The following is a 21,802-nucleotide window of genomic DNA, read 5'->3' as shown; positions in this document are numbered from 1 at the left end:
TTTGAATATAATCAATCCAATTCTTCCATTCGTTTAGATATTTTTCTTGAGTACTGTCTTTCAAGAAGGCTGAGATTTTAGCCATGTCAGCCAAATTGGGAACTTTCAATATCCATTTTTCTATTGTGGGTAATTCTTTTTTCTTCCAATATTGTCCAATCAACAGTCTTGCTGCTGTTATTAAGTTCAAAATCAATTTAGTCTCAATCACTATACAGTCTGTTGTTATTCCCAAAAGGAAAAATTGTGGTAGGAACTTTATCTTCTTCTTCAGAACATTCTGCATAATCCACCAAATTCTTATCCAGAAAGACTTAATTTTCTTACAAGTCCACCATACATGAAAATATGTAGCATCATCACAGTTACATCTCCAACATTTCGCTTGCATATCTGGATACATACATGATAATTTCTTAGGATCTAAATGCCATCTATAAAACATGTTATAAAAATTTTCCCTTAAATTCTGCGCTTGCGTAAATTTAACATTTCTAACCCAAATTTTCTCCCATGTTTCCAACATTATTGGTTCCTGAATATTCTGTGCCCATTTTATCATACAATCCTTTATTAAATCTCTTTCAGAATCTATTTCTATCAACACATTATACAATCTCTTTATATGCCCCTGGGTTTGATTTCTAATTTGTTTATCCAAATTTTCTTTATTTTGAATAATACAAATTTTCTGATCTTCTTTCTGTCCATATTGAAACCAAGTATATTTCCTCCCTTCTTCTTTTAATGTATACAAAGATTTTAGTTGTAAATTTCCCCTCTGATTATATAAAAGATCTTTATAAGTAATCATTTCTTGTTCCTGTTCTATGTTTATATTCTCTACTGCGTGCCGAGGACTTGCCCATATAGGAATTTTGCCCTGTATTGTAACACTACCACATGATCTTCATTTTTAACCACTTTATTTTGCAGTTCTCCCACTTTATTTTCCAAATACTGATTTGTTTGGCTGATTTCTTCCACTTTATCATCTATTACTTCCAAATTTTTTGCCAAACCTTGAAATGCCATCAATAAATCTTCTCTAATTTTTTTATTATTATCTTTAATTTCCTCTCTAAGCTGGTCCTTCACCTCATAAATATTATGCATAAGTTCCTTAAATCTGTTCTGTTCCTTTAACATATCTTCCAGGTTTGATTCAGACCCCCTTCTCGTTATAGGAACTTTAGGTGGCTTAGAAGCCATTCTGATTTGAATAAAGTCTCAAATTAAAGTTGTAAAATGAAAACTTTCACCTTGTTTCCTATGGAGAGCTTCAATTCTGCTGGAATCCACAAAGACGCACTTCACTTTCATTCACAAGCAGCTTCCAATCCACTTCCTCTCAGACGCCATTTTCCTTCACTAAGTTAAAGTGAGAAAAAGTTCTTTCCTTTTAAAAAAAAGGTAGAAATCAGCTTTCTTTTTGCTGCCCAGTAACCGATCACTTGTATTTGTCCCGTCTGCATCCAGTATTCAAAACGGAATCAATCGAGCAGAGGTGGACATCTTCCTCTCGTCCTGCCTAAAGCAGGATTGCGCCGAGTCCGGAGCAGGGCTGGATTAGGCAGGCTCCCCTCTAAGGCTCCGCTAAACAAAGCAGAGCCCCTGGGGAGATCTTCTGCTCTCCAGCCACTCTTCGCTATTCCCTTTCTCCCAGGGAAAGCTTTAAAGCCGACAAACAGCTGTTATTCGCTGTTTTGCCGGCTTTTTAAGGGGTCTCAGTTCTGGGCGCATTTTCAGGCATCCTCCGAAGAAAACGGAAGCCACCGGAAGTCCTTACATGCAGACTTTTATGTAAGCCATCACACCTATTTTTATGTAAGCCATCACACCTATTTTGCTATTGACCTTTCCTTTTTCCTCTTGTTACTGCTCTGGATAGTTATCTAGCCTGTTTCCCCCCTAATAAGACATCCCCTGATAAGATATTTTCGGGGAAACATGGTATAGACAGAGTATTTCTTTTTACATAATCTTTATTAAGGAGATTTTAACAAGATAAAAACAATACAGATTTTAGAAAAGAAAGAAAATAGTGAAAAGGTGAGAAAGAAAATAGAGCAAAAGAAACAAAATGTAAGAAAGTGGCTTCTGATCCTCTTAACAACAACAAATGCATACATGTTTTATCTCATTAGAACAGTGCTTTTCAAACTTGACAATGGCTGAGAAATTCTGGGAGTTGAAGTCCACGCACCTGAGATTTGTCAAATTCAGAAGAAACTCTTAGACCTACAGAGCTACCTGCGATTTTTGCCGTACTTGTGTGGTTGTTTGCTTTATGAAAAAGAAACCTCTTTCAGGTTATATCTGGTATACAGTAAGCGAGCTTGTCTTTCCTTATAGCAACTCTACATATGGATAAACATGAAAGAAAATAAATTGTGCAGCCAGCCAACCAGTGTCTCAGTTGTTCTGAGGTCCTTACTGCTTCCCTGATTTATCTTATGAGATGTTTGCTCTAAAACTGCGTGTATTTCAGTACTTCTACATGTACAGTTCCTATTAAATAAAAGACAAGTAGGATCATATTTTTGTGGCTGGAGAGAAAAGAAAAAGCAACTGATTAGCGATAGCAACTTCAGTATGGTGGTACAAGTCACCAGCCTAGAAATCAAGGAACTGACTTCTAGTCTTCTTTTAGGCATGATGCTAGCTGGATGATTTTGGTCCCTTTATTCTTTTTCTGCTCAATCCACTTCACAGTGTTGTTAATGGGAACATTAGGAGGTAGGAGAATTTTATATATAGCAACTTGAGTTGCACTGAATAAAGGTGGGATATAAACATAAAAATGGCTTTATTATATATGCATTTTTAAACACTCTCCCATTGTCTTAAATGTTTGTTTATTGTGTTTTCATAGTTATTTTAAGAAGTTTTTTAAAATTGTTTTTATTATACACTGCCCTGAGTTATATTCATAAAATAGGTAGCTATAGAAATGTGATAGATAAATAAGATAAAGACGTCCATCCCACCTTTAGGTTGAGCTCAACTTCTGGTGATTGTTCCCATTTAATTGTTTTGGCAGCATTATTTCTGGGTTTTTTTTTAACCATCCTAGTCAATAACCCTGATGATTTCCCTGATCCAACTGCTAATCAAGTCTAAATCTGCTTAGTTTTCAAGATCAGTTAAGTGGTACCACATTTTAGGGTATCTAAATACACATAAATGTAGCTTGGTAGACAGCTGCTACCACCTTCTAAGGTATTTAAATATACTTAATAGTACCTTGGTAGACAGCTTGAGAAACAAGAGAGAAAAATTATGAAGACTGTTTTTGGTACCCACCTTACTTTTAGCAGCAGTGATCATAGGAGGTGTCCATATTTTCTTCTGTGGAACAAAGTAACATGCTACGTTTGTGTGTACAACGTACACTTTCTCCTTATGTACACTTGTATCTCATGGTGTAAGTATATCTGCTAAGAGTTTGATCAAGGTGACTTGCACATATAGTATGTTTTTTCTTTGTGGATATATACGTGGGAGGATGTAATAGGCATATTAGTTGCCTATGTGCGTGTATGGCTTCTTTCAACTTACTTATGTTGCTTCTGTATGTTTTTGTATGCATGGCTGTTCACCGCCCTGAGTCCTTCGGGAGAAGGGCGGTATAAAAATTTAATAATAATAATAATAATAATAATAATAATAATAATAATAATAATAATAATAATAATTATTATTATTATTATTATTATATGTGTACTGGGAAACAAGGAGTGGCCAGCAAATGCTCTGCTTTGAGTCATATGACTGGGCAGAAGGAAGGAAGGGAGCATTTGCCAAGAAACTTGAGTAGCTGCCAAAATGCCTCTCCCATAAGCCTTCTTTGTTATTTGATTTCTATAGCCACCCATCTCAACAAACAAACAAACATTACATTGTTTTTGTTCTGTTTTTTAGTAAATTATTAGTCACCCAGACTGACTGAGATAAGAGAACAGTAGGCATATATATTCAATAAATAAATAAAATAAATAGAGGTACATTGGGAGCATTGTTTTTTCTGGGGTGTATTTTTCTGTAGACCCCATTGCAAACTCCCAACCTCACCCCACCTGTCTAATCCTGTCCATTGTTCGATTCAATTTTTTTTTACTGATTTTTCCCACGAAAGCAAATTTGTTAACAAATTTTATTCTGTTAACTTAGCTTGCTGTTGAAGAGTCTGGAGCTATTTTACATAATTTTTTCTAGCATTCTTTTGGGCTGAAAAGTATAGCAAATATAAACATCAAGTCTAAATCTTGATATTTTTTTTCTGGAATTAGATCTTTGTTGGTGTCAGTTTATTTGTACAATATTTATAATGCTAAATGTAGAATGGGATAGGAAAGAAACTTGCCTATCAAGATGCTTGCAGCATAGCCAAGTGTTTTCAGTGCTTTCAGTTTAAACAAATGTGGCAATCAAGGAAAATGTTTACAAATCAGAAAGAGAAATGATAAGCTTAACTGGAATACTTAAATCAAAAGTGCAAGTTAGGCCATTTTATTGTTTTTGAAATGCTATTTTAGTTTTAGTTGGCCTTTTCTGTGATTGCAATATGGACCGGAAGATAAATTTATACTTAGACTATTTGGAGTTAAGAAGCATAGAGTTTAGCTCTAAATTGTAAATTTTGATTCAGTATTCGACATACTAATCTCAATCTCCTTTTCTTCCAGTCCAGGGCATTAGCTTATGTGCTTGTGGAGCTGAGGCAGAGAATATTGGAAGAAAACCTGGAACAGCCAGGACTTTAAAAAGGCAGGTGAAGATGCAGTCAAATTACAGTGGAAGAGGGGAGATCAGATATATATATATGTGGGGTGGCTCAGGGGCTAGGATGTTGAGATTGTTGATCGAAAGGTCGGCAGCTCAGTGGTTCGAATCCCTAGTGCTGCTGTGTAACGGGGTGAGCTCCTGTTACTTGTCCCAGCTTCTGCCAACCTAGCAGTTTCGAAAGCCCGTAAAAATGCAAGTAGAAAAAATAGGGACCACCTTTGGTGGGAAGGTAACAGCGTTCCGTGCGCCTTTGGCGTTGAGTCATGCCGGCCACATGACCACGGAGACGTCTTCGGGCAGCGCTGGCTCTTCGGGTTTGAAACGGAGATGAGCACTGCCCCCTAGAGTCGGCAACGACTAGCATGTATGTGCGAGGGGAACCTTTACCTTTATATATACAGTATATATATAATATTATAGAAATATTTCACAGAATTGAAAATTCTGATTAACAACAAGGTTTTTCTGGAAGTCAGATTGTGAACCATTGCTTCCAGGCCAGCTCTCAGGTTAATTAAGGGCTGTTTTCTGCTTTTTCATGATGGTTTTCCCCCCTTCCATTCAGATGAGATTTTTAATCACATTTTAGTTGTGCAAGAATAGGAGATGTGCTCTCTTTCATAATAATGAAGTGTTCTGCTCTGGGTCACATGACTGGGTAGGAGGCATAATAACAAAAGCCTTTATATTTGGCGGCACCTGAAATTACCCGCTGCTTTGCAAGTAACAGGTCCTAATTTGATATGATACGATATGATAACAGGACTTTCAGGTTATACAATAAACTCTAGGAGCTGAATAGAATTCTGAAGCTCTTTGTTCACAATTCTGGACTCAGAATAAACCAGCCAGATAGTTAGATATTCTCTCTAATATAAATTGAACTATCAACCATAACCCGAAGGATTGATTTACTTTGATGATATTATTAATGACTCAATTTCCATTTTTTCTTATGTTGCAAGATGGAGGTGTATTTCTTTCCAGCTGTTCTTTCCCTGCAACTGGTATTTGGAGGCATGCTTTCTCCAACTTAAAAAAAAAAAACTTATTCTTTTATTGCTTTTAAAATAATGACAGAGAAGCAAAAAGAAGATAAAAAGAATGTTTTTTAAAAGTGAAAAATGCGACAAAATAAAAAAGGGTATATAATTTAAGCTGTAGTTATAATTCTGTAAACTCTATATTATGATCTGACAATGTTTTGTGATACAGTTGTATTCAATCTAATACTTTCTCACAAAACTTGGCAAATGTAAGACAGTGTAAAAACTTATGTTTTAAAGAAGCATTATCTTTATTACCTGTCCAGCAAAATACTGTTTTTGACAGCCTTTTTCTATCTAAATGTAAGAGTCCAATAAATTCTAAATATTATTTTTGTTGTTTAAGTGGTAATTTGACTTCCTTTGATACTCTTGCTGAAGAAGTTAAAACACTCTCCCATTGTCTAGGCACTAGAAGAACTCTAGTTCTTTCTTCCATCCATTTTAAAAAAATGATCTCACTTTATTATTTTTATAAATAACTCATGGTGCTAAATCTAATACTCCTTCCTTCTCCTATTTTTCCCACAATAAGAACCCTATGAGGTGAGTTTGGCTGAAAGAAACTGACTAGCTCAAAGTGACCCAACCGGTTATTGATAACAAATATAGAAACTAATTTGTTGTTGTTAGTTGCAAAGTCGTGTCCGACCCATCGCGACCCCATCTTCCAGGCCTTCCTGTCCTCTACCATCCTCTAGAGTCCATTTAAGCCAGACCTGGGCAAATTAAGGCCCGCGGGCCACATCCGGCCCTTTGTACGTCCCTGTCCGGCCCGCGTGAGGCCAATCATAAACACCATAAAAAATAAATTGCACTGGTTCAATAATTGTTTTTCTTATTTAACCAATAGACCACAGTTTCACATAACCTAATATACATATTTACAGAGTGCTTTATTCTTCTGATTATCAGTACCAGCTATTCAAAATATTTAATTTAAGTATTTTACAATGAAAGAAAGTTGGTGGCCCTCTGACACAATTCAGGCTTCTCATGCGGCCCCTGATAAAAATTAATTGCCCACCCCTGATTTAAGCTCATGTCTACTGCTTCAGTAACTCCATCCAGCCACCTCATTCTCTGCTGTCCCATTCTTCTTTTGACCTCAATCTTTCCCAGCATTAGGCTCTTCTTCAGTGAGTCCTTCCTTCTCATTAGGTGGCCAAAATATTTGAGTTTCATCTTCAGAATCTGACCTTTTAACTAGCAGTCAGGGTTGATCTCCTCTAGGACTGACCAATTTGATCGCCTTGCAGTCCAAGGGACTCGCAGGAGTCTTCTCCAGCACCATAGTTCAAAGGCTTCAGTATTTTGGGCTCAGCCTTTCTTATGGTCCAACTTTCATAGCCATACATTGCAACTGGAAAAACCATGGCCTTGACTATACACACTTTTGTTGGCAGAGTGATGTCCCTGCTTTTTAGTATGCTGTCTAGATTTGCCACTTCTATTAGAAACTAATAGTAGCTTTTAATTTCAATTTTTATTCAGAATTATATCATAATCCAGAGAATGTACTTAAGATATTTACCACATTTAGATGGTACAGAGAAATAATTTACCTTTGCTGTACTGTCTGATTTAGAGATTTAATAGATAGTTTTCAAAACGGCAAGTGGACTAGATGGGTTCCCTGTCAAATGGTATAAAACATTTATAGATTGTTTTGTGCCAAAACTTTGTCAAGTAAATGAAGAGATATTTGGTAAGGGAATTTTATCACTGGCATTTAACCAGGCTTATTTTATCAAAAGCAGATGAAGGTCATACTCATTGTGCTAATTATGGTTCTATCTATTGATTAATATTGGTACCAAGATTTTAACAGCTTTGTTAGCAAATAGAGTACTGCAAATGATACTGTTTGTTATTAAGAATGATCAAGCAGAATTTATAAAAACCAGGCAAGTAACAAACAATGTTAAGTTAGTCATGTATCTAATACAACTGAATAAAAAGACTACGGTAATTTGTAATTTTATTGATGAAAAAGCCTTTGACAAGGTTCATAAACAATACATGATTGCTGTCCTAAATATATTTGGATTTCCTTTGGAATTCATAAAATGAATTAAGATATTTATTTATTTATTTATTGTTTAAATTTATATACCGCCCTATCTCCCAAAGGACTCAGGGCGGTTTACAGGCATTTAAAAATAGATAAATACAGTCTAAAAACAGTTAAAAAACTTATTCTAAAAGCCTAAATTAAAAATATGAAAATAAAACCCAATTTAAAACCCGTAAATTAAAATCTAGCTCAGTCCTGCGCAATTAAATAAGTATGTTTTAAGCTCGCGGCGGAAGGTCCGAAGGTCCGAAGCTGGCGAAGTCCTGGGGTAGTTCGTTCCAGAGGGTGGGAGCCCCCACAGAGAAGGCCCTTCCCCTGGGCGTCGCCAGACGACATTGCCTCGCTGACGGCACCCTGAGGAGTCCCTCTCTGTGAGAGCGCACGGGTCGGTGAGAGGTATTCGGTAGCAGTAGGCGGTCCCGTAGATAACCCGGCCCTATGCCATGGAGCGCTTTAAAGGTGGTCACCAAAACCTTGGAGCGCACCCGGGAGGCCACAGGTAGCCAGTGCAGTCTGCGCAGGATGGGTGTTATACGGGAGCCACGAGGGGCTCCCTCTATCACCCGCGCAGCCGCATTCTGGACTAACTGCAGCCTCCGGATGCCCTTCAAGGGGAGCCCCATGTAGAGAGCATTGCAGTAATCCAGGCGAGACGTCACGAGTGCGTGAGTGACTGTGCATAGGGCATCCCGGTCCAGAAAGGGGCGCAACTGGCGCACCAGGCAAACCTCGTAGAACGCTCTCCTGGAGACGGCCGTCAAATGATCTTCTAGAGACAGCCGTTCATCCAGGAGGATGCCTAAGTTGCGCACCCCCTCCATCGGGGCCAATGACTCGCCACCGATGGTCAGCCGCGGATTTAGCTGACTGTACCGGGATGCCGGCATCCACAGCCACTCTGTCTTGGAGGGATTGAGCTTGGGCCTGTTTCTCCCCATCCAGACCCGTACGGCCTCCAGACACCGGGACAGCACTTGATAACCGTTGGGGTGGTCCGGCGTGGAAAAGTACAGCTGGGTGTCATCCGCATACAGCTGGTACCTCACGCCGAAACCACTGATGATCTCACCCAGCGGCTTCATGTAGATGTTGAACAGAAGGGGCGAGAGGATCGACCCCTGCGGCACCCCACAAGTGAGGCGCCTCGGGGCCGACCTCTGCCCCCCTGTCAACACCGACTGCGACCGGTCGGAGAGATAGGAGGAGAACCACCGATAAACGGTGCCTCCCACTCCCAATCCCTCCAACCGGCGCAGCAGGATACCATGGTCGATGGTATCGAAAGCCGCTGAGAGGTCTAATAGGACCAGGGCAGAGGAACAACCCCTATCCCTGGCCCTCCAGAGATCATCCACCAACGCGACCAAAGCCGTCTCCGTGCTGTAACCGGGCCGAAAACCGGACTGGAACGGGTCTAGATAGACGGTTTCATCCAGGTGTAAGGGAAACTGATATGCCACCATACTCTCTACAACCTTCGCCGCGAAGCGAAGGTTGGAGACCGGACGATAATTACCTAAAACAGCCGGGTCCAGGGAAGGCTTCTTAAGGAGGGGCCTCACCACCGCCTCTTTCAAGGCGGCCGGGAAGACACCCTCCACCAAAGAAGCGATCGTAATCGCCTGGAGCCAGCCTCGTGTCACCTCCTGAGTGGCCAGCACCAGCCAGGAGGGGCACGGGTCCAGTAAACACGTGGTGGCATTCAACCTACCCAACAACCTGTCCATGTCCTCGGGAGCCACAGGGTCAAACTCATCCCAGACAATGTCACCAAGACCACCCTCGGGCGCCTCGCCTGAGTCACCGCAATTTTGGTCCAACCCGTCCCGAAGCTGAACGATTTTATCGTATAGATAACCGTTAAACTCCTCAGCACGTCCCTGCAGCGGGTCATCCGCTCCCCTGGTGAAGGAGGGGCAGGTCACCCGAAACAGGGCGGCTGGGCGGTTATCTGCCGACGCAATGAGGGAGGAGGCGAGCAACGCCGCTTCCTCATTGCCACTAGGTAAGTCCTAGTATAGGACTTCACTAGTGTCCGATCAGCCTCTGAACGGCTAGACCTCCAGGAGCTCTCTAGGCGTCTTCTCCGGCGCTTCATCCCCCTCAGCTCCTCGGAGAACCAAGGAGCCGGTTGGGACCTGCGCCGGGTCAGAGGCCGCAAAGGCACGACACGATCTAAGGCCCCCGCCGCGGCCCGTTCCCAGGCCGCAACAAGTTCCTCAGACGTGCCGTGAGCCAGACCCTCAGGGAATGGCCCAAGCTCCGTCTGGAACCTCTCTGGGTCCATCAGGCGCCTGGGAGTTGCTTGAATCTAAAATAAAAATTAATGGCATATTTTCTTCTATATTTCCACTTTAAAGGAACTAGATGTTCTTGCTTTTTAATATCCGCAGGGAACCCTTGGCTTGTGCTTTTAGACAACATAGAGAGCAAGGGTGAAATGCTCCCTGTTTGGCCTAGTTTGGCCAAACTGGTAGCAATGGCAGCCAGTGGTTCGGAGAACTGGTAGCAATGGCGGCACGAGGCTCCGCCCATCCACCCACCCGGTCGTCGTTACTTCCTGGTTTTAACCAGGAAGTAACCTGTTTTTTACCCTCTGCACATGCACAGAAGAGTTTGCGCATGCACAGAGGGTCCTTTGCTCTCACACGCATGGGGTGGTTGTACTTCCGAAGTGGTTGGGAAGGTAAGTAGATTTCACCCCTGATAGATTTACAGCGTAGTATGTAAGTCATTTAAACACTTATTGTTTTTATTTGCAGGTAACTTTTTTTTGTTTATTTCTAAATCTCATACTATTATTGTTGATAAAAAAAATAGCATTTAATAATATAGCAGGATACTCTGTTAACTGGCCCAAATTGGAATTGATATTGATAGATGAGCGTAATTAATTAAACCTTACTCTTTGAGCAATTATTTCAAAAGGAACATTCCAAGACTGATTAATATTCTGAGAGGAATTCCAATTTGTATATCTGGAAATATTTTCAAAAAATAAGTTCTTAGTTTAAAAAATTCCAATGGAATTCTTTAATTCTGAGAATATCTTTACAGAAAACTCAATTATCAATTCATGAGGTAAAATTTGTTTTCTGAATCTGGAGCCGTTACTTAATATCAAGTATTAAATACTGGAAGCCAATGATTGGTGATAATTTTCAGATTTGGGCAACTTTGGAATATATCTCCTATAGTTAAATGGATGGTATTAGGATCTAAATATAATGAAACTACTTTCTCTAGAACCAAATAAATAAATTAGAAAACTAAAGAATGTAATGTCTCATAAAAGATTCAACCATTTTAAATTGACTTTATGGGAAAACCAACTTTAAACATTGGGTAAAAGATGATGGAAAAATTAGATAAAAGTAGGAATATAGAATTTGGAACAACTGATAGATGGTGAAAATGTATTTTTAATATATTTTGTGTTAAGAGACAAACATTACCTACCAGGCGTGACAATATTTACCAGTTAACATTTGTTAACAATATTTTCCCCAACCTGTCTTTCATGAATTTATCTAGTTCCATTATAAAGATAGCAGCTAACATCATTTCTTTAACTAATAAATTACATTGGTTAACTTTGTCTTAATTTGTTGCACTAAATGTTAGCCTCTTGGGGCAGAGGTCTGCTTTATTTATTTATACTATGGCAAGAGCATGGTGACTATATTAAAAGTATATTATATATACTATATATAATCATAAAATAAAGAGTCATGGTAGTACAGTGGTTAGAATGCAGTGTTTCTGGCTAATTCTGCTGACTGCCAGCAGTTCGATCCTGACTGGCTCAAGGTTGACTCAGTCTTCCATCATTCTGAGGTCGGTAAAATGAGGATCCAGATTGTTGGAGGCAATATGCTTATTCTAAACCATTTAGAGAGAGCTGTAAAGCTCGGTGAAGCGATATATAAATCTAAATGCTGTTGCTATACTATGTATGAAAATTCTGGCTGTGTTAACGTTCAGATGCAATCAAATGATATATTAGTACAAGATGATTGCTTTTAAACTGGGGTTTAACTTTTAAGTGCAGCCTGTTGAACAAGAGCTTCTAAATCTTGATGAAGAGAAACCAGTCAGTGAGCCCATTAAAGATTTTTGAACTTATTTGATGCTTTGGTTCTCCAAACCTTATTGCAGTAGGCAATAGGAATAACTTTGAAGGACAGTAGAAAAAGCCACAACAACAAAAAACCTATCAGATAAATGATCAAAGTAGTATCATTAGCATTCATAGCTTATGGTTTCTAGTCTGATCTACCTCAAAGGGTTGATATTTATGTAGTAAGTGAACCATTGTATAGCAACAGAGAATAGTTGTGGACTTGAATAAAGTTTATGCTCAAACACCTTTATTCGTTGGATTCATCTCTCCGAACTGTATCACAGCCTGTCTATTAGAGCTCCTTGTTCTGCCTTTCTAGAGCCATGCTGAGGTTGTAAGGCACAAAGGGGTTTTGTAGATAACGAGCATTCCACTGCTTTTGTTGGGCCAAACAATTACATCTTAACCTCAGATTAAACTAACGTGCCTTTTAAATTGGTTATGCCCTTGTCTGTAATCTTGTCATGTTGATGTTATAAATGACATGTGTAAGATTTGGGAAGTACAAGAGGAACATTGGAGCTTTTTGTCTTAGTCCCCTCCCCCCCCCCACACCCTCACATATTGTTTTCACCCATTGAAGTTTAAGTAAACAAATGTACTAAGTGTAAATAGAGAAGACATAGAGTCTTTTCTCAAAGGGATTTGAGATCATTGACAGAACTAGTTATGGAGTGAAGATTATTGTAAAATGGGTTTTAACTATGGGTTTAACAGACTATTGAGAATAGTCAGAATTAACCTAACAGTGTGGACACAGTCACCATTTTTCTTACTTCATGTTTCTTTCCCCCCACCTTCTATGCAGGGGTGAAATGTTCCTGGGTCGGACTGGATCATGCGATCCGGTAGCGATCATGGCTGGTGGTTTGGCGATCCGGTAGCGGTGGTGGAGCAAAGCTCCGCCTACCCGCCTGAGTGTCATTACTTCCTGGTTAACCAGGAAGTAATGTGTTTTTTACCTTCTGTGCATGTGCAGAAGGTCTGCGCGCGCATGTGATGTATGCAGTATATCCACTTCCAAACCGGTAAGGAAGGTAAGTAGATTTCACCCCTGCTTCAATGTACTATCTTTATCTGTCATGTGTAATATTTGGTGTGATATCTTTTGAATTCCAACTCCCAGTTCTCTTTTCTTCCCCAGCAACTCCCAGTTAGTTTGAGCCTTCTTCTTTTCTGAACATGATAAGACAGACATGCACTCTCCTTCTAGCCTTCTTTTTGCAACCCAGAGTAGGATTCAGTCTTGGTTGAATAATGCTTATGCCTAAATTTCAAGTTTATGCATTTAAAAAAAAAAAAAACTTTCCGGGGAAAATTAAAAAAAACCCATGGATTTATTCCTCCAGGATGCAGCCATTCCCTAAAGCCAGAATATTTGAATCATATTCTGGCTTTAGGGGAGGGCAGTTTGTCAGTTTGGGGCCGGGATAGCTCAGGCAGTAGAGAAGCCTGTTATTAGAACACAGAGCCTGCAATTACTGCAGGTTCGAGCCCGGCCCAAGGTTGACTCAGCCTTCCACCCTTTATAAGGTAGGTAAAATGAGGACCCAGATTGTTGGGGGGGCAATAAGTTGACTTTGTAAAAAAATATATACAAATAGAATGAGACTATTGCCTTATACATTGTAAGCCGCCCTGAGTCTTCGGAGAAGGGCGGGGTATAAATGTAAACAAACAAAAATAATATTGAATTGTCTTCTGATGGGAGTTGCTTTGCTTTTGCAAAATACACTACTTGTCCTATAGGCACTGCTAGTAGGACTACATTTTGCTCTTTGCATTACAATTGTTATTAGTTCTTTGTAATTTCAAGTTTATGATACTTTTCCCCTTTAAGGTGCACAAATTGTATAGCTTCTCCCAAATATAACTTCCCAAACATCTTTATGTAAGGCCAAACAATTATTAACTAGCATTTGTACTGTTTAGCAGGGCTGCATTTAATTCTTGGCAGAAAGCAAGAGACTGCATACTGCTGCCGTGATGTAAAGAATGAGCAAACTAGTGCAACAAAGCAGTATGCACTGAGAGTAATCTTCTTAGTAGCAGGGTTGTAAATAACTCTTGGTGGCATGCATACACTTGAACACACACATATCCCTGTAGAGGTGTGTCTCCCTCGCACTACAGGCCCACGCCCTTTCCCTCCCATTCCCTGGGGCTGCCTGTCACCTGACCCACCGACACTTTCAGTTCTTTGTGTTCTGGCCTGGAAGAAAGTCTTGCTTTGAACATGCCTCAGTTCACCGTAACCAAAGTGGAAGATGATGAAGAGGGGAAACCAGAGGGGGATGGACAGACACCAAGCAGTCCAGGGCGGATCTGGGATCCTACTGAAACTGCCAGGGAAGGTAAGCAAGTTAAATTGGATCGGTTTCTTCCCATTTATCATGGTTTGCTCTCCTCCCCCAACTTTTCACTTGAGGTCTGGTAATGTTTAACCTGTTTAGTTAGCCTCATTTGCTACTAAGAACCATGTGCTCAAGTTACCCACCTTCTAACTGGGAAAAAGCCCTTATGTCTCCTTTGCTTTCCCCTCACCATCATTTCTTCCCTATCAGTGGCAGCTTCTGATAGGGTTGTTTGTTTGTTTTTTGATCTTCATCTCTCTCCTCTGGCTTTGTTTAATCTATTAATCGCCTTCTCACTAACATTCCTGAAGCGTGACCTTCAGCCAGGTGGAAACTAGCTGTCTAAGGCAAGTTGCTGAAGTCAGAACCAAACTATAATCTGATTAGAGCATAATTAGGACAGGGGCCAAATGTCCTGCTTCTTGTTCTTGGGAGGAAATTATAGCCACACTTACATCCAGGATTCCTATTCGGTTTCAGCCTTTAGATAGCAAGTGAGCTTAGATTAATGGGAAAAATTATAGACTGTGATTCCAGGTTCACTTGAACATATTATTTTAGGATCAGAGCAACAGAGTAGTGTGTCTTGAGAACACACACACACACACACACACACACACAAAGAGCTCATTGTTTTTCTAGGTATGATTTCTGGGGATGTAAACCCAGAAGCAGAATTTAAAATAAATAATGATAAATATAATATATATTACAATTGCTATACAGACCAGTTGCTCTAACATCTGAAGTCATGAAAACCTTTGAAAGGCTAGTGCTGTCCCACTTGAAAACCATCACGGATCCACTGTTAGACCCCTTACAATTTTCATATCGAGCAAATAGATCAACAGATAATGCTGTTAATATGGCTCTGCGCTACACCCTACAACATCTTGAATCTCCAAAGACCTATGCAAGGGTCCTCTTTGTAGACTTTAGTTCAGCATTCAATACCATCTTTCCAGACACTCATCTAACTAAGCTAAACCAACTACAGATACCTGAACACACTTACAAGTGGCTCATAAGCTTCCTAACAATCAAAAAGCAGCAGGTGAAGCTAAGCAGAATCACATCAGATACCTGTACAACTAGCACAGGGCCCCCCAAGGCTGTGTGCTCTCCCCACTTCTCTCTGTATACCAATGACTGCATCTTTAACGATCCATCTGTTAAACTACTGAAGTTTGCAGATGACACAACAGTGATTGCTCTCATTCGAGACAATGATGAATCCGCATACAGATGAGAGATTTAACAACTAGCCTCGTGGTGCGACTGGAACAATCTGGAACTGAATACACTCAAAACCGTATAAATGGTGGTAGACTTTAGGAGAAACTCTGCCACACTTCCACCTCTTACAACACTAGACAACAGAGTATCAACAGTAGAGACCTTCTAGGTTCTACCATATCGCAAGTTCTAAAATAGACAGCTAACATCAAAAATGTCATAAAAAAAGCACAACAAAGAAGATTCTTTCTGCGCCAACTCAGAAAGCTCAAACTGCCCAAGGAGCTGCTGATCCAGTTTTACAGAGGAATTATTGAGCTGTCATCTGCACCTCTATAACTGTCGGGTTTGGTTCTGCAACCCAACAAGACAGACACAAACTTCAGAGGATAATTAGAACAGCAGAAAAAATAATTGCTACCAACTTGCCTTCCATTGAGGACCTGTATATTGCACAAGTCAAAAAGAGAGCTGTGAAAATATTTACAGACCCCTCACATCCTGGACATAAGCTTTCAACTCCTACCCTCAAAATGACGCTATAGAGTACTGCACGATAGAACAACTAGACACAAGAACAGTTTCTTCCTGAACGCCATCACTGCTAAACAAATAATTCCCTCAACACTGTCAAACTATTTACTGAATCTGCACTACTATTAATCTTCTCATCGTTCCCATCACCCATCTCCTTCCACTTAGACTGTATGACTGTAACTTTGTTTGTAGCTTGTATCTTTATGATTTATATTGATATTGATTGTTTCCTGATTGCTTATTTGTACCCTATGACTATCATTAAGTGTTGTACCTTATGATTCTTGATGAACGTATCTTTTCTTTTATGTACACTGAGAGTGTACGCACCAAGACAAATTCCTTGTATGTCCAATCACACTTGGCCAATAAAAAATTGCCCAAAAAATATTCTATTCTATTCTATTCTATTCTATTCTATTCTATTCTATTCTATTCTACTCTACTCTACTCTACTCTACTCTACTCTACTCTACTCTACTCTATTCTATTCTTGCTGTCCAGCTTCATGACTCTGGCTCAGAATGTCCTCTCTTTATGCTTCCATTCTAGCATCATGTGAATCCATTCACAAATACTATAGACAGTTGGCTCCATCCTAATGGTGATTAAAACAGATAATACCTATACCACACATCTTTTTTTCTTCTTGGATGGATTGATAGGTATCTTATTCTTCTTATACTCTCTTCTGGGTTGCATTGTTTACCATTATGTTCTTAACTGGATTTTTTTGTCTTTGAAACATTGAACAGTTATTTGCTTGTCTTCAGAGTCTTCCCGGGATAATAAATTACTTTTCAAATATATTCTGTTCCATTTATATTTCCTATCATATTCCAGCCATGCTTAGCCAATCTGATAAATTCTTAGTATCTTTTTTCCTTTGGATTCTCTCAACATAAGAGAAGAGTTTACTTTCTAAAGTTTTCCCATTAATTCTACAAGCCCAGGACTATCCTAATTTATTTATTATTTAGATTTTAAATAATAGATTTATTTAGATTTTAATCTGCTCTTAATTACGGTACATTTTGTATATTTGGATGAAGTTGCTTTGCTTGCCTGTGTGTATCTTTAAGAGTCTCTTTCATGTGATTTGGCCTGCATTGTTTATTGCCACACTGCTACACTGTTAATCAGCATGACCTTAACTTTGCCAAATTATTTTTTCCCCTGTTAGGTCATCGTTTTCTATGCCATCTTAAAACTTCCTTGGTACTAGCACTAACCAAAATTCTCTTACATTCTACTGGGAGAGCAGTGAAAAGGAATTGACCATTTAAGTGAAAGAAAAATGGCTAAAATTACAATTTATTTATTACAGTTGTGGCCTTTTGGTCCATGAAATTATGAGTATTGTTATGAACGGTGCTTTGTTTCATTCTTCTTAATAGTCAGCAATAGATTTCATTATTATTCCCTTTTTGCAGCTAGAAAATGTAGCCTTGCTACATTACTACGGGACCTCAGAATACTACGGGACCATAATAACTGAACGTTATTGTGGTCCCGTAGTATTCTGAGGTCCCATAGTATTCTGAGCTCTGTTAAAGCAGGATTCCTAATTAAAGGTATGGAAGCTATAAGTCTGAGAGTATAATCTGATAGGGTAAAACCATTTGAGTTCACTGAGCTTTACTTCTACTTTATTCTATTGTGACCTAGAGAAAGCATATAATACTTAAAGAAAGCATATATATTCTTGGTTTTCCTTCGTATTTGGAAAGAGCGCAATCTAATAACCCAAAACAAATTAATTTGCAAGTTGATTTCTGTATGAAAGGTAGATAAGGAGAAGAAAGTTGGAGTACATTCTGTAGCATTCATCAGAAAGAATGGAAGTTGAATTTACCTCGTGGTGTTTCTTCTATCTGAACAATTAATTAAAGGAAGGAAATGCAGATATCTAGAAAGGTGAACATAAACCTTAAAACTAAACCGAAGGGTTTGTTTTGTTGCACAATATTATAAGCTGCAGCTGTTAACCTAAGTAAAGCTTAATATGTCCCATCACCTCGTCAGACACCCAAAATAGTGTTTCTGCTTTCGGTTTGGCTTCCTGTGTACATCCCTCTTTCCCTCAGAATATTCCTATTCAGCCTGAAAGTTTTTACTTAGCTATATATCTGGCTATAAAAGGCTGGATGCTGACTGGTAAAAAGTTGCTCTCTTTGCAGTATGTTTATTTTTTATGTCTTTGTTCTTCCACAGGTAACAAAGAAAAAAGCTTTTTAACAACAAATAAGTGTTAAAATCAGTAGTGGGTTTCTATGCCTGCAGATGCCAAACTTACTGCCTTAACTGCCTTCATACCACTGAGTCTAAGATATTGTGTTAGAGAATAACAAGAGAAACCTGTTAAGATTAAATCCCTTATCTGAGTAATCTGAGTAATCTGGTAATGCCCTAAGTATAATAATCCTAAATAAAAACATTTCTATGATTTCCAGAAATGCAGCCTTCTGTATAGATTTCATTTTCCTAATGGTGATGAGGAAACATACATACCCACACACCGTGCCCCAGAAACATATTCTAAATTAAGATTAAAGTATAACCAGGAATCTTCCGTTTTAGCAGTACCCAAATCCGGTATAATCTCTGTTTATCCTTCTCAATACTTTGAACTGCTTTGCCAAAGCAATGAGCAGAAATAATTAGGTGCAGACTCAACAGTCATCTAGTGTTTTTAATGCTGGGGACCAAAGTATGCTAATTGGTCAAGGAAGATTGCCAGCGCTAAAGTAACTGACAAGAAGCTGGCTTTGTGTATGAATATAGAACACAGAATAATAGAGTTGGAAGGAACCTTGGAGGTCTTCTAATCTGACCTCCCGCTTGATCAGGAGACCATATGCCATTTTAGATAAATGGTTGTTCAGTCTCTTTTTGAAAGCCTCCAGGTAAAGAGCATCCACAATTTCTGAAGGCAAGTTGTTTATTGGTTAATTGCTCTCACCATTAAGAAATTTCTCCTTAGTTCTAGGTTGCTTCTCTCCTTGGTTAGTCTCCATCCATTGTTTCTCATCTTGCCTTCTGGTGCTTTGGAAAATAGTTTGACCCACTCTTCTTTGTGGCAGCCCGTTCAACTATTGAAAAACTGCTATCATGTCTCCCCTAGTCCTTTTTTTCATACCCAATTCCTATAACCGTTCTTCATATGTTTTAGCCTTCAGCCCCCTAATTATTCCTGTTGCTCTTCTCTGCACTCTTTCCAGAATCTCAACATCATTTTTATGACCAGAACAGGGTACATTTTCCAAGTGAGGTTTTACTGTAGTTTTGTAAAACGGTACTAAAACTTCATGTGATCTTGATTCTATCCCTCTATTAATGCAGCCTAGGATTGCATTGGCTTTTTGGCTGCTGCCACAGTGTTGGCTCATATTTAAGTGATTGCCCAAGACTCCAAGATGGATATGGATTATTTTGGTTTGATACTTCATCAACTTGTCCCTCCTTTTTCACATGATATCTTGACAATTTTGGCTTTCCCCACAAGCTCTTTTAGGAGCCTTGAGATTTTGTATGCATTGATTGATGTTGGCTTGCTGGAAGTATGGTCTTCAATCTGCATAGTCTGAGCATTGTTCTTATTGCTGCCTATTTATTTAATCAAATTTCTTTATCAAATTTCTTCACTGCCCAATATAGGCAATTACTCATGAATGTGTCTTCACTGTAAAAAAAAATAGCCCAAATTTTTTTCTCTTCTCCTATCATTAAAAAAAACCCTGAGTGCAGTAAACCTTATTTTAACAAAGTTTGGGGGAAAGTGTTCATTAAATCCATAAGTCTGATTTTGTAATTTTCATCAGTTGATTGACAAATCACAATTTTTTACCACTGAATTTAAGCAACACACACTTGATTTAATACACATTAATCACTTAAATGGTAATGACTTCTGGATTAGCATTTGTTCTATCAAAGGTCTATTAAACTAATATTTTATTGAAATTATTTTTGCTATTGTCATTTTATTTTTATTGCCTGATATCCTTTATATACGCCAGACTCACAAAACAAAAATTAAAATTCAATAAAATGAAAATGTGATAAAAAGAGTAAACAGTTTTGACTCTCAAAAGAACAAAATCTGCATGTGTGAAGTCAAAACCGCAGCAATAGTTGTTGTTGTTAGTTGCCTTCCTGTCCTCTACCATCCTCTGGAGTCCATTTAAACTCATGCCTACTGCTTCAGTGACTCCATCCAGCCACCTCGTTCTCTGTCGTCCCATTCTTCTTTTGCCCTCAATCTTTCCCAGCATTAGGCTCTTCTCCAGTGAGTCCTTCTTTCTCATTAGGTGGCCAAAGTATTTCAGTTTTATCTTCAGGATCTGGCCTTCTAAAGAGCAGTCAGGGTTGATCTCTAGAATTGACTTGTTTGTTCGCCTTGCAGTCCAAGGGGACTCGCAGGAGCCTTCTCCAGCACCATAGTTCAAAGGCCTCAATTCTTTGGCGCTCAGCCTTTCTTATTGTCCAACCTTCACAGCCATACATTGCAACTGGGAAAACCATAGCCTTGACTATACACAATTTTGTTGGCAGGGTGATGTCTCTGCTTTTTAGTACACTGTCTAGATTTGCCATAGCTTTCCTTCCCAGGAGCAAGCGTCTTTTAATTTCTTTGCTGCAGTACCCATCTGCGGTGATCTTGGAGCCCAGGAAAATAAAATCTGACACTACCTCCATTTCTTCACCATCTATCTGCCAGGAATTGAGAGGGCCGGATGCCATGATTTTAGTTTTCTTAATGTTGAGTTTCAAGCCAGCTTTTGCACTCTCCTCCTTCACCCGCATCAAGAGGCTCTTTAGTTCCTCTTCGCTTTCTGCCATTAGAGTGGTATCATCTGCATATCTGAAGTTATTGATATTTCTTCCGGCAATCTTAATTCCAATTTTTGATTCATCTAGCCCCGCCTTTCTCATGATGTGCTCTGCATATAAGTTAAATAGGCAGGGTGATAGTATACAGCCTTGCCGGACTCCTTTCCCAATTTTGAACCAATCAGTGGTTCCATGTCCAGTTCTCACTGTTGCTTCTTGACCCACATACAGGTTTCTCAAGAGACAAATAAGATGGTCTGGTACTCCCATCTCTTTAAGAACTTGCCACAATTTCTTGTGATCCACACAATCAAAGGCTTAGCATAGTCAATGAAGCAGAAGTAGATGTATTTTTGGAACTCCCTAGCTTTCTCCATGATCCAGCATATGTTGGCAATTTGATCTCTAGTTCCTCTGCCTCTACGAAATCCTGCCTGTACTTCTGGTAGTTCTCGATCCACATACTGCTGGAGCCTAGCTTGTAGGGTTTTAAGCATAACCTTACTAGCATGTGAAATGAGTGCAATGGTGCGATAGTTTGAACATTCTTTGGCATTGCCTTTCTTTGGAATTGGAATATAAACTGACCTTTTCCAATCCTGTGGCCATTGTTGAGTTTTCCAAATTTGCTGGCAAATTGGGTGTAGCACTTACTGCATCGTCTTTTAAGATTTTGAATAGCTCAGCTGGAATACTGTCTCCTCCACTAGCTTTGTTGTTGCTCAGATTTCCTAAGGCCCATTTGACTTCACATTCTAGGATGTCTGGCTCAAGGTTAGTGACCACCCCATCGTGGTTATCAGGGATG

The 21,802-nt window shown here is 39.3% G+C and overlaps 1 protein-coding gene across 7 annotated transcripts in view; it reads left to right on the top strand.

Annotated features, from left to right (window-relative positions):
• Positions 1 to 21,802, top strand: part of SLC12A6 (solute carrier family 12 member 6) — a 69,092-nt gene that overhangs the window by 7,308 nt on the left and 39,982 nt on the right. For 2 of the 7 annotated variants that reach the window (XM_058184340.1, XM_058184341.1), the window contains exon 1: positions 12,754 to 14,388. The exons of 4 other annotated variants lie outside the window; for them this stretch is intronic. In XM_058184340.1, coding sequence (XP_058040323.1) covers positions 14,271 to 14,388 — 118 coding nt within the window. In that variant the 5' untranslated portion in view covers positions 12,754 to 14,270. Of the gene's footprint in view, positions 1 to 12,753; positions 14,389 to 21,802 lie in introns of those variants that run through there. One more of the 7 variants, XM_058184343.1, reaches the window with a different exon arrangement.

This window comes from Ahaetulla prasina, chromosome 4, assembly GCF_028640845.1.
Source record: "Ahaetulla prasina isolate Xishuangbanna chromosome 4, ASM2864084v1, whole genome shotgun sequence".
In the NCBI taxonomy this organism is placed as follows: domain Eukaryota; kingdom Metazoa; phylum Chordata; class Lepidosauria; order Squamata; family Colubridae; genus Ahaetulla; species Ahaetulla prasina.
Note: the sequence above shows the minus strand (reverse complement) of the source record. Positions and strands in the feature narration are given on the sequence as shown.